General features: G+C 38.3%; 1 protein-coding gene across 2 annotated transcripts; it reads right to left on the bottom strand.

Annotated features, from left to right (window-relative positions):
• Positions 1-439: 439 nt before the first annotated feature.
• On the bottom strand, positions 440-9,012 carry LOC133558303 (uncharacterized). Of its 2 annotated transcripts, none has more exons than XM_061909573.1 (3): positions 8,845-9,012; positions 2,980-3,244; positions 440-1,211 (listed from the first exon to the last, which is right to left on the bottom strand). In XM_061909573.1, exons 2-3 carry the CDS (start codon positions 3,241-3,243, stop codon positions 540-542), a joined length of 936 nt encoding a protein of 311 aa, XP_061765557.1. In that variant the 5' UTR covers position 3,244; positions 8,845-9,012; the 3' UTR covers positions 440-539. The 2 variants fall into 2 exon arrangements, with proteins under 2 accessions (XP_061765557.1, XP_061765550.1); XM_061909566.1 differs by having other exon boundaries at positions 8,774-9,010.
• Positions 9,013-13,650: the final 4,638 nt, after the last annotated feature.

Here is a 13,650-nt window from a genome sequence, read left to right as displayed (position 1 = left end):
CATCATAGTATAAACATTGAATTATTTACAATCCGGGGTGTGGGATGAGGAGCTTTGGTTGATATCAGTACTTCAGTCAAACAATTGCATCAACAGAGATATGGACATTGAAACAGTGTAAGTCTTACTTAGTAGGATATGTACAGCCAGCAGAGAACATAGTGAGTTCAGATAGTATAAGAGCAAGTAAATACATTACAAGTACATTTGATTATTTACATTAGGTTATTTATAATCTTGGGAGATGGGATGTGAATGGAGGAGGGTATTAGTAAAGGGTTGAAGTTGCCTGGAGGTGTTTTACATCGGTCTTGAAGGAATGTAGAGATGCACTTTTACACCTGTTGGGAATTTTGACTGTGATTTCAGTGCCATTTCTGGACAGATTATTAAATATCCATCCATTTTTTACCTCTTGGGGGTTTAAATTGACAACAAATTGTTTACAGAAATATATATTTTAATCAGTATCTCAATGTTGAATGATTACAACAACAAAAAAAAAGGTATTCAACGATAACTTCAATGTTGAATGTTTATCACTTCTGGGTAATTTTGGCATGCATCTCATCCAAACTCTCCAAGGAAGCTTCAGGCCCGTCTTCTGATGAGACAAAACCAGGGTACATGGGATAGAACCGGTGATTTGGGGACGCAACGGCATGTTCTCCCTCCCTGGAAGACGGTAGCTGCAGCAGCGGTATCAGCTTTGCATGAGCATAGTCTATCTCAAACCCCTCAAATATTAGCCCAACTCCCCAGGCACCTAAACCCTTCTCCAGAAGATGAGACACCTTCCGGGCGGCCACCACCAGCCCCTCGTAATCGCTCTTATCAAGACGGAATATGTCTGACGTCAAGGGCCGGCGTGGAACAAGCACAGTAAAGCCAGGAGCATTGGGGAACGGGGTGAGAAAGGACACGTGACCCTCGTCCTCCCACACTCGCCACTGTGGCTCCTCGCCCCGAACGATGCGGGGGAAGAGGCCGGGGTGGAGCTGGTTGTCCCCCAGAAAGGTGAGATTGGGTGGAGCGTCTGGGTTAGGGAGTTTGGCTCGGATCCGGGATTGAATTTCAGTTAGGTGGGAGTCGCTCCATCGAGGAGCCGTTTTGGAGGTGGTGTAGCCTGGGTCATGAGAGTTGTGCTCCTCTTCCCCTGCCAGGAGTGGCAGCCATTGGGCATCCAGGCCGTGGAGGGGGACAACTCGAATCTGAGGAGTAACAATCGGAACATTTAAACACTGTTTAAGTACTGGTGGAGTAGTAGTAAATAGGTCTTACTTCTTGACACTATTACAGATCACCTAATTGCAAACAGGAGAACTATTAAGTCAACTTTTTGCATTAGTTATATACTCCCACTCTTACTACAGGTTTAATAACTGACTCTGGAACATACAGTGGGGCAAAAAAAGTACTCAGCCACCGATTTTGCAAGTTCTCCTACTTAAATTGATGACAGGTCTGTAATTGAGAGACAGAATGTGAAAAAAAATCCAGGAATTTTACAGAATTTATTTGTAAATTATGGTGGAAAATAAGTATTTGGTCAACCATTCAAAGCTCTCACTGATGGAAGGAGGTTTTGGCTCAAAATCTCAGGATACATGGCCCCATTCATTCTTTCCTTAACACGGATCAATCGTCCTGTCCCCTTAGCAGAAAAACAGCCCCAAAGCATGATGTTTCCACCCCCATGCTTCACAGTAGGTATGGTGTTCTTGGGATGCAACTCAGTATTCTTCTTCCTCCAAACACGACGAGTTGAGTTTATACCAAAAAGTTCTATTTTGGTTTCATCTGACCACATGACATTCTCCCAATCATCAGATGTGTCATCCATGTATCCATTTTGGTATAAACTCAACTCGTCGTGTTTGGCTGTTTTTCTGCTAAGGGGGCAGGACGATTGATCCGTGTTAAAGAAAGAATGAATGGGGCCATGCATCGTGAGATTTTGAGCCAAAACCTCCTTCCATCAGTGAGAGCTTTGAATGGTTGACCAAATACTTATTTTCCACCATAATTTACAAATAAATTCTTTAAAATTCCTACAATGTGAATTCCTGGATTTTTTTCTCCATATTCTGCCTCTCACAGTTGAAGTGTACCTATGATGAAAATTACAGACCTCTGTCATCATTTTTAGTGGGAGAACTTGCTCAATTGGTGGCTGACTAAATACTTTTTTGCTCCACTGTATTTCCATTTCAAACAGGGGTGTCAAACGTACGGCACGAGGGCCGGATCAGGCCCGCGTACAGGTTTTATCCGGGCCGTGGGATGAGTTTACCAAGTATAAAAATTAACCTGAAAATTTTGAATGAAAGAAACGTCTGTTCTAAATGTGTCCACTGAAAGTCAAAATAGCAATTTGTAGTATCTTTGGAGATGATGCTACATATGTACATAATAAACCACGTGTTAGTACATCAGTTGAGGAAAATGATCAAAATACATATATAACATTTGATTTTGATATATTTTTTTTAACTTCATAGATTGAAAACACCAATGAGTTGACTGATGAACATTATCACATGATTTATTCAGAAATGATAAACGACAAATAAACGATTAACCGCAACATGTAAGCGTAAAAAATGTGTGCTTATTCTAATTTCGAACAAAGAAAACAATCTCAAATTGTCTTTTTTTTTTTTTTAAGTTATCGAAAATTAACACCAATTAATTGACTGATGAACATTATCACATAATCTATTCAAAAAATATATAAATAACGACAAATAAATGATTAAGTGAACATGAGTGTAAAACCAACCCAACAACAATATGATTTGTACATGTGTGCTTGTTTTAATTTTAAACAATATTTTTAAGTTATCGTGCCGTGATTTTACCAATCCGGCCCACTTGGGAGGTGATTTTTCTCAACGTGCCCCTGATCTGAAATGAGTTTGACACCCCTGATTTAAAAGATAAGGAGTTGTTCCTAACCACTGATGTAAAAGTGCACACCTGAGCAGGTTTATCCACAAGCGGTCTGGTCACCAGGGCACACCTCTGCGCCAGGAGTTTGTCGCACAGCAGCTTTGCCACATCTCTTGCCCCCAGCATCCAGGAAAGGTACTCGGCCTCCTCCAGGTGGAAGATGCTTCCTGCCAGTGTTCGGGGCGTGCGGCGCTCCAGGATCACACAGCCGGGCGTCCAAGGGCGGGGGTGGAGGTAGGCCACCAGGTGCTCTGACTCCCAGATAATATGACGGGGGAGATTGGCGGACATGCTGTGGAGTCAATAGGTTGGATTTTGGACTTGTGAAAGCACTCTGTCACTATGGCAGAGCATCTGTCGTTTCATCCTGGACACTATTCACGACAAATTTGTGCTTTGGTTTAAAGATGTGCTATTTGGATATACACAGTAAGAGAAATGTTTTTAAAAGGAATTTAACTTTTGCAACCTCATTCTACTATTGGCTAAGTTTTATAGTCATAAATGTAAGTTTCTCAATACCCAACCTGTTTTTTGTACCTTTAAAGAAGAATTACAGCTTTACTTTAAAACGCTTTTTACGAGGGTTGTACGGTATACCAGTATTAGTATAATGCCGCGATACTAATGAATCATCTTTGGTACTATACCAACTCTGAAACGTACAGGTCCGCCACGGCATGACATTGCTGGTATTAAGAGCAGATGAGCATGTTCGGCAGTGCACAATCACAGAGTACTTACAAGCAGACACAGTGTGTAGACAGAAAAGGGACAACGGACGCATTTTGGCCTAAAAACCAAGGATAAAGGTGAAGTAATAACATTTAAAGGCCCTCAGGAAGAGGTGCTTTAAGACCTGGCTAGCTAGCGGCGAACGTCCATTCGCAGTCGGCAGTGTTTTAGCTAAATCACTAATCCTCGCCTCCATGGCGACAAATAAACTACGTTTCTTACAAGTATCATCCCTGCAGGACGAAGAATAGCTAAACATGCTTCACTACACACCGTAGCTCACTAGCGTCAAAATGTAAACAAACACCATTGGTGGATCTACACCAAACTATCACTAATGATACCACGTATTGGAGCGTATCTAGTCGGTACTATTATTACATCGATATTTTTTATCATCACAACATTTTTTTTTTTTATGTATATCATATTTATAAACTGAGGACATGAGGACTTTGAATTTGACCAATATATGATCCTGCAACTACTTAAAATTTAAAGTACCAATGATTGTCACACACACACACTAGGTGTGGCAAAATTATTCTCTGCATTTGATCCATCACCCTTGATCACCCCCTGGGAGGTGAGGAGAGCAGTGAGCAGCAGCGGTGGCAGCGCCCGGGAATCGTTGTTGGTGATTTAACCCCCAATTCCAACCCTTGATGCTGAGTGCCAAGCAGGGAGTAGTAATGGGCTCCATTTTTATAGTCTTTGGTATGACTTGGCCGGGGTTTGAACTCACAACCTACCGATCTCATCAGGGCGGACACTCTAACCCCTAGGCCACTGAGAAGGTTGGTATCGGACTGATACCCAAATTTGTGGTATTATCCAAACCTGATGTAAAGCATCCAAAGAACAGAAGAATAAGTAATTATTCAATTCTAACAGAAGTGTAGATAGAACATGTTTAAGAGAAAGTAAGCAGATATTAACAGTAAAAGAACAAGTACATTAATAATTAATTTTCTCCCACTTGTCCTTAATAATGTTGACAAAATAATAGAATGATAAATGACAATATGTTACTGTATATGTCAGCAGACTAAATTAGGAGTCTTTGTTTGCTTGCTTACTTACTATTAAAATGAAAAGTTGTCTTGTATGTTCACTATTTTATTTGAGGACAAACGTGCAATAAGAAACATGTTTAATGGACTGTAAGATTTAATAATGCAATTCTTTGTGGTCCCCTTTATATAGAGAAGTATCGGAACAATTTTGGTACCGGTACCAAAATATTGGTATTGGGACAACACTACTTTCTACCTCTAACAACCAAAAAGCTGTGAAAGCTGTGTTCCAAATTTGGATTATTTACAGAACTTGTGTGAGCCTCTTTCATACTTGCCAACCTTGAGACCTCCGATTTCGGGAGGTGGGGGGTGGAGGCGCGGTTGGCGTGGTTAAGAGGGGTGGCGAATAATTCACCAACTCGAGTATTTTATATTATATATATATATAAAAGAAATAGTTGAATTTCCGACGGCACCTATCAAATACACAGTAATAAAAACACAGTTCTACTAACTGTACTGTGCTTGCTGGTTACTAAAAAAAACCACTCTCCTTTCACTATTTGAGTAACCTTTGTTCTGCCATTTGCGTATTGGCGCGCTATCTCCGAATCCAGGAACATCCTTCACGGATTTGTTGTAGACATCCGCAAATGAGAACGGGATGTTGCTTCCAGCTATCAGCATAGCCATCTTTGTCTCAGCATAAGTTACACAATCGGGTCTCCATTTTGCGAGGTGGGCCATAATACTGGGTTGTGAACGATGCTGCGCTGCGGACGCTTTGTGCTTCGCTGACTGACCGTTCATGGCTGAGTATATCCGTTCGGCCACCGTGTTCAATGGAGAAGTCTGTTCTACAACATTGACAGGCAACATATCCATTCCCCTTCGAACTGTCCAGGATAAACTGAAATTCTTGTTTCCAATCGTTCTGGAACTTGCGAGCATATTTCTTCATCTTGCACGCCGACTGTGTAATATATTGGGTAACCAGGCAACATGATGAAGTTAGGTCTCTTTACTGTGGGCTTCAGAACAGACTCCCTAATGCATGTTCCTTGACTGCACTGAAATGAAGAATATATTTACATTCTATTCTATGTACAGTAGATGGCAGTATTGTCCTGTTTAAGAGGGTCACAACATTGAGTCGGTCTGCATGGAGTTGGAGGGGGCGTGGCCTCCAGCTACACCTGAAATTCGGGAGAAAATTTGTCCCGGGAGGTTTTCGGGAGAGGCGCTGAATTTCGTGAGTCTCCCGGAAAATCCGGGAGGGTTGGCAAGTATGGCCTCTTTACACATTGCTACAAATTGCATTTTTTTTGCATTCTACTTTTAGTTGCTTTATTGAGTTTACAGTACCAGTAATGGCACCGTATTATACTGTTTTTTTGTACTGGTTCTGTACTTGTTTTATCATTGCTTCTTTGATTGTTCGTAATTGTTTGATATTATGAATAAAGGTTTATAAAAAAAAAAAATTAAAAAAAGCCAAAAAGTAGGAGGATGCTGGAGATTATTGACAAACCATTCAGGATCAATGAATGACAGCTTTTAACCAGCGTGTTAAGTTTTCAGTTGTACATTGTTAGAGCTTGACTATAGTAAATATTTTGAAGTATGAAATAAGCCAAAAGATAAAACGAAGATAACAAATCTTCAAAAAAGTACACCATTTAAAAACGGGATCAAGGCGCATTTGATGACGTCAGAAGCCAGATTTACCAAACAAGCTTCTTTGATTGATTGATACTAGTGATGGGTCCGGCAACACAGATGCATCGGCGCATGCGTCGAGCTCGTTGAGCGAAACCCTGTGTTGGTGCCCGTGCCGCCGTTAGAAAGTCACGTGACCGATCATGAGTTGTTTGGGTCACGAGACCGATACGCGAACTCTGTTGCACTGGCACTTGCGCGCCAACTTGTGTTTATAAGGAAGTGCATCTGTCAACGAGATGCTGCTACCAACAGAATCGCCGCACTTCTGTCGTTGGTCATTTGTCATTAATCGTCGTCGGAGATCATTTCCGCCGTGTGGGAATATTTTGATCATATATCGGAAAAAAAGGTATTTGTGTTAATCTCCTTGTCAAAGTTTCCAGTAGTGTCCCACCCACACAACCATCCTATTAGTTACTTTAAAAGACAGTAACAACCAATCTCTTCGGTAGCTCAGTTGGTAGAGTGAAGGACCGTAGTTCTTCATGCCGAGTTCCGTAGGGCACTTGTTTGAATCTGGCTCGAACCCATTACCTTTTTACCATGAATTGATTAACGTGGACCCCGACTTAAACAAGTTGAAAAACTTATTCCGGTGTTACCATTTAGTGGTAAATTGTACGGAATATGTACTGAACTGTGCAATCTAATAATAAAAGTTTAAATCAATCAATCAACAGTGCGTATTCAGAGCGCATGTTTAAAAAAAAAAAAAAAAAGATCCTAATTCACAACACGTTACTTTAGATTTTCATGTTATGATACATGTTCACATTATTTATTGAGTGTCTAAAAAAAGATAAAAATATATTTTTATTTAAATGAAGATATGAAATAATCCTAAATGAAATACAATGACTTGGTTTATATTATTGTATATACTAGGTCAGGGGTCACCAACCTTTTTGAAACCAAGAGCTACATCTTGGGTACTGATTAATGCAAAGGGCTACCAGTTTGATACACTTAAATTGCTAGAAATAATTAATTTGCTAAATTTACCTTTAATAAATAAATCTATATATATCAAAAAATGGGTATTTCTGTCTGTCATTCTGTCGTACATTTTATTCCTTTTACGGAAGGTTTTTTGTAGAGAATAAATGATGAAAAAAACAACAAAGAACGGTTTAAGAGGAGAAACCAGGCAAAAAAACGATAATTGAATTTTGAAACAGTTTTCTTCAATTTCGACTCTTTAAAATTCAAAATTCAACCGAAAAAAAAGAAAAACTAGCTAATTTGAATCTTTTTTAAAAAATTAAAAAAAGAATTTATGGAACATCATTAGTAATTTTCCCTGATTAAGATTAATTTTAAAATTTTGATGACATGTTTTAAATAGGTTAAAATCCAATCTGCACTTTGTTAGAATATATAACAAATTGGACCAAGCTATATTTCTAACAAAGACAAATTCAAAAGACTTTGAAATAAGATTTAAATTTGATTCTAGATTCGACAGAATATTTTTGGGAATTTTAATCATAATAAGTTGAAGAAATATTTCACAAATATTCTTTGTTGAAAAAACAGAAGCTAACATGAAGAATTAAATTAAAATGTATTTATTCTTCACAATAAAAAATAAAAATACTTGAACATTGATTTAAAATCGTCAGAAAAGAAGAGGAAGGAATTTAAAAGGTAAAAAGGTATGTGTTTGAAAATCCTAAAATAATTTTTAAAGTTGTATTTTTCCTCTAAAATAGTCTTTCTGAAAGTTACAAGAGGCAAAGTGAAAAAAATTAATGAATTAATTTAAACAAATGAAGACTAACTCTTTAAAATATTTTCTTGGATTTTTAAATTCTATTTGAGTTTTGTCTCTCAGAATTAAAAATGTCGAACAAAGCGAGACCAGCTTGCTAGTAAATAAATACAATTAAAAAAAATAGAGGCAGCTCACTGGTAAGTGCTGCTATTTGAGCTATTTTTAGAACAGGCCAGCGGGCTACTCATCTGGTCCTTACGGGCTACCTGGTGTCCGCGGGCACCGCGTTGGTGACCCCTGTACTGGGTCATAAAATCAGTGTCAGTTGAATCGGTCCATAGGTTGCCTGTAGGGATTTTTAATCTCCAGCAGATGTCAGTATTTAGTGACACAGTATTGACACAGTATCAATACAGTTTTGCAATGTGTCGAAACGATACATGACGCCTAATCAACCCATCACTAATTGACACTTTTATAAGTAGATTGCACAGTACAGTATATATTTTGTACAATTGACCACTAAATGGTAACACCCGGATAAGTTTTTTGCCTTCTTAAAGTCGGGGTCTACGTCGCTCTATACTGCCTTAATAGAAAGTTGCACACATTAGTAACTAAAACGGCGTACCTGCTGATGAAACACCTGGTGAACTGCATGGACGACGACGTGTGTGAATAGGGGGAGAAATTTCAACAGACCTGTTCTGTGTTGCTTTCAGCTTGTTGGATGATGTGGCGTATAAGGCACAAAGCGCAACCGACAGGAAACACAACCGAGCCACTTTCCTTACTTCAAGTCAAACAAAAGGATGTGAAACTATCATTTTTTCCGACATTATATACTGCCGACGTCACTCTTCTTTACCGTTTATTTGGGTTTAAATGCCTTTATCGCCCCCTAGAGGATTTAAGCGATGTAGCACAATGCTTTCTTATTTTAGTTAATGTAAATAATTCGATGTATTTATTCTGATGATGATTAACTTGTGTGATGACTGTAATATGCTTATAGTATTTATTTGTACCATGAATGGATTGATGAGGACCCCGACTTAAACAAGTCGAAAAACTTATTCGGGGGTCAATTGTACGGAATATGTTCTGTGCAATCTACTAATACAAACGTCAATCAATCAATTCTTGTACATTCGTAAGTATAACACACGAAAACGTAAATTTAACGCAAACTGTACTGAAATTATTATTAAAAAATCTTATTTTACCTTAACTTTTAAAATGCTTCCTACATCACAGAACTGCGGCTAAAACATATTGTTTATATTTACAAGTGTTTTTTTTAATAAATTATTTTTTCAAACCTTTATTTATAAATTTCAACATTTACAAACAGTTGATAAATAATAATCAAAGTAAGTACAAAAACAGTACAAAACAGTACAGAAACAGTACAAAACAGCGCCAGGGGGTTGTAAATTCAAAAAGCTGCAAAAACGATAATGCTGTGTGTGTGTGTGTGTGTGTGTGTGTGTGTGTGTGTGTGTGTGTGTGTGTGTGTGTGTGTGTGTGTGTGTGTGTGTGTGTGTGTGTGTATATATATATATATATATATATTTATTTATATATGTATAAATATATATATATATATATACACACACACACACACACACACACACACAGCATCATCGTTTTCTTTTTGGTTGTTAGAGGTAAAGTGTTGTAATCTCGAGTTCTAAATCTTTTTTAAAGGCACTAAAAACAGGTCGGGTATTGAGAAACTTATATATATATATATATATATATATATATATGTACATATATATATATATATATATATATATATACATATATATATATATATATATATATATATATATATATATACATATATATATATATATATGTATGTATATATATATATATATATATATATGTATGTATATATATGTGTTGCATACTATTTTATTTACTTAGAATTTACATATATATATATATATATATATATATATATATATATATATATATATATATATATATATATATATATATATATATATATATATATATATATATATATATATATATATATCTTTCCATCCATCCATTTTATACCGCTTATTCCCTTTGGGGTCGCGGGGGGCGCTGGCGCCTATCTCAGCTACAATTGGGCGGAAGGCGGCGTACACCCTGGACAAGTCGCCACCTCATCGCAGGGCCAACACAGATAGACAGACAACGTTCACACTCACATTGACACACTAGGGCCAATTTTAGTGTTGCCAATCAACCAATCCCCAGGTGCATGTCTTTGGAGGTGGGAGGAAGCCGGAGTACCCGGAGGGAACCCAAGCATTCACGGGGATTACATGCAAACTCCACACAGAAAGATCCCGAGCCCGGGATTGAACCCTGACTATATATATAATTTGAAACACAGCGTCATTGTTTTCGCAGCATTTTGGTTGTTAGAGGTAGAGAGTGTTGTAATCTAGAGTTCTAAATCTTTGTTAAAGGCACAAAAAACAGGTCGGGTATTGAGAAGCTTACATTTATGAATATAAAACTGAGCCAATAGTATAATGATTACAAGTGGGTTGTATTGTCCTCAAATCATCCATCGCATGACGTGTTTTTAAACGTCACAATGCCTAAGAAAGCTAAGATGCTTAGACTTAAGTTATGTACATACAAGGCCCTTCTATGCGGCCCTCTCCAAGGTTTCTCATAGTCATCATTGTCACTGTCACCGACGTGGCGACGTCCCACTGGGTGTGAGTTTTCCTTGCCCTAAAGTGGTCTCTACCGAGGATGTCGTTGTGGTTTGTGTTGTGGTTTGTGCAGCTGTTCGAGACACTAATGATTTAGGGCTCTATAAATAAACATTGATTGATTGTATGTACACATTCAAATCCATTAGGAAAAAAAATTTATTAATTAATTAGTTAATGCTATCAAACGATGAAGTTATGAAAGCATGAGGCTCCGAAAGGGACAAACGGTAGAAAAAATGGATGGATGGATGGAGATTTGTAACGTTAGTTTCCTTACTTTTGTATTATCACTATGAACAAATATTATTTTACCTTAATTTTTAAAATGCCTGTTACATCACGGAACTCTTGCCAAAAAGTATTGTTTGGATTTGCAACTGTGGATTGTACTCAAATCATCCATGACGTCACGTGTTTTTTAAACAACACACTACCCTTTTGAATGGAATTGAAACTTCTATTAATAGATTGCACAGTACAGTACATATTCCGTACAATTGACCACTAAATGGTAACACCCAAATAAGTTTTTGACTTGTTTAAGTCCACGTTAATCAATTCATGGTAAGATACCTAAGATGTGTACATTTAAGGCCCTTGAATGTACACATTCAAATACATAAAAATAATACTTTAATGCTGTCAAACGATCAAGTTGTAAAAGCGTAATATTTGTAACGTTAGTTTCCTTACTTTTGTCTATACAACAAATAAGTGTTAATAGTGACGTTAATTGATTGATAGATTGATTGATTGATACTTTTATTAGTAGATTGCACAGTTCAGTACATATTCCATACAATTGACCACTAAATGGTAACACCCCAATAAGTTTTTTTACTTCTTTAAGTTGGGGTCCACGTTAATCAATTCATTGTACAAATAAATACTATCAGCATGATACAGTTATCACACAAGTTAATCATCATAGTATATACATTGAATTATTTAGATTATTTACAATCCGGGGGGGTGGGATGGGGAGCTTTGGTGGATATCAGTACTTTAGTCATAACAATTGCATCAACAGAGAAATGGACATTGAAACAGTGTAGGTATTTACAATCTGGGGAGATGGGATGTGAATGGAGGAGGCTATTGGTAAAGGGTTCAAGTTGCCTGGAGGTGTTGTTTTAGAGAGGTTTTGAAGGAGGATAGAGATGCATTTACTTTTACACCCGTTGGGAGTGCATTCCACATTGATGTGGCATAGAAAGAGAATGAGTTAAGACCTTTTTTAGATCGGAATCTGGGTTTAACGTGGTTTGTGGAGCTCCCCCTGGTGTTGTGGTTATGGCGGTCATTTACGTTAAGGAAGTAGTTTGACATGTACTTCAGTCTAAGGGAGGTGTAGCGGATTTTATAGACTAGGCTCAGTGCAAGTTGTTTTACTCTGTCCTCCACCCTGAGCCAGCCCACTTAGGAGAAGTGGGTTGGAGTGAGGTGTGATCTGGGGTGGAGGTCTAAAAATAACCGGACTAGCTTGTTCTGGGATGTTTGGAGTCTAGATTTGAGGGTTTTGGAGGTGCTGGGGTACCAGGAGGTGCAAGAGTAATCGAAAAAGGGTTGAAGGAAAGTTCCCGCTAGAATCCTCAAGGTGCTTTTGTTGACCATAGAGGAGATTCTGTAGAGGAATCTCGTTCTTTGGTTGACCTTTTTGATTACCTTGGTTGCCATTTTATCACAGGAAAGATTAGCTTCCAGAATGGAACCTAGGTAGCTGACCTCATCTTTCCTGGTGATAACAATGTCACCCACTATTATAGTGAAGTCACTGACTTTCTTAAAGTTGATGTGGGACCCAAATAGGATGGATTCTGTTTTACATAAGTGTATGGATAGTTTATTGTCAGCGAGCCAGGTGCAAATATTAAGGAGTTCAGCACTGACGATTTGTTCCACCTGTGACTTGTCCTTGCCGGATACCAGCAGGGCCAAGTCATCCGCAAACAGGAACAATTCACAGTGGCATGCTGATAGCATGTCATTTACGTATATTAGGAACAGTAAAGGTCCTAGTATACTGCCTTGGGGGACTCCACAGCTTACTGAGAGGGAAAGGGACACGTTGCCGTTCACCTCTACCACCTGTTTCCTCCCCTCCAAGTAAGATTGCATCCAGCTCGATGAGGTTTTATCAAATCTAATTGCTCTGAGCTTATCCAACAGTATAGCGTGGTTAACAGTGTCAAAGATCTTCTGAATGTCCAGCATGACCATGCCGCAGTATTTGCCCACGTCCACCTCATGTTTGATGTGGTCGGTCAGATAGAGAAGGCATGTGTCAGTGGAGTTGTTAGTTCTGAAGCCAGATTGGAATTTGTACATAAGTTTATTGGTAGCAGGGTATCTATCCACCTGTTCATAAACTATTTTCTCCATTACTTTCGAAATGGAACTGAGAATAGAAATAGGACCAATAATACCAATAATACATGTTCTAAAACAGTGGTTCTCAACCTTTTTTCAGTGATGTATCCCCTGTGAATTTTTTTTTAATTCAAGTACTACCTAATCCAGTGGTTCTTAACCTGGGTTCGATCGAACCCTAGGGGTTCGGTGAGTCGGCCTCAGGGGCAGCGCCTCCACCGCGGAGGTCAAGACACACCCGTCTCATCGTGTAAATAAAAACTTCTCCCTCTCGGCGTATTATGGATACCCCCGAAAATGTTCCCTCTAATTTTCCGTATGTGTGAGCAAAATAACAATTTGACAAAATGACAGCAGTCATTTCCACGATATTATTTTGTAATTTAAGTGTTTTGGCCCACTTAAA

This window comes from Nerophis ophidion, linkage group LG01 (genome assembly GCF_033978795.1).
Source record: "Nerophis ophidion isolate RoL-2023_Sa linkage group LG01, RoL_Noph_v1.0, whole genome shotgun sequence".
In the NCBI taxonomy this organism is placed as follows: domain Eukaryota; kingdom Metazoa; phylum Chordata; class Actinopteri; order Syngnathiformes; family Syngnathidae; genus Nerophis; species Nerophis ophidion.
This window is presented reverse-complemented; position numbering and strand designations above follow the sequence as displayed.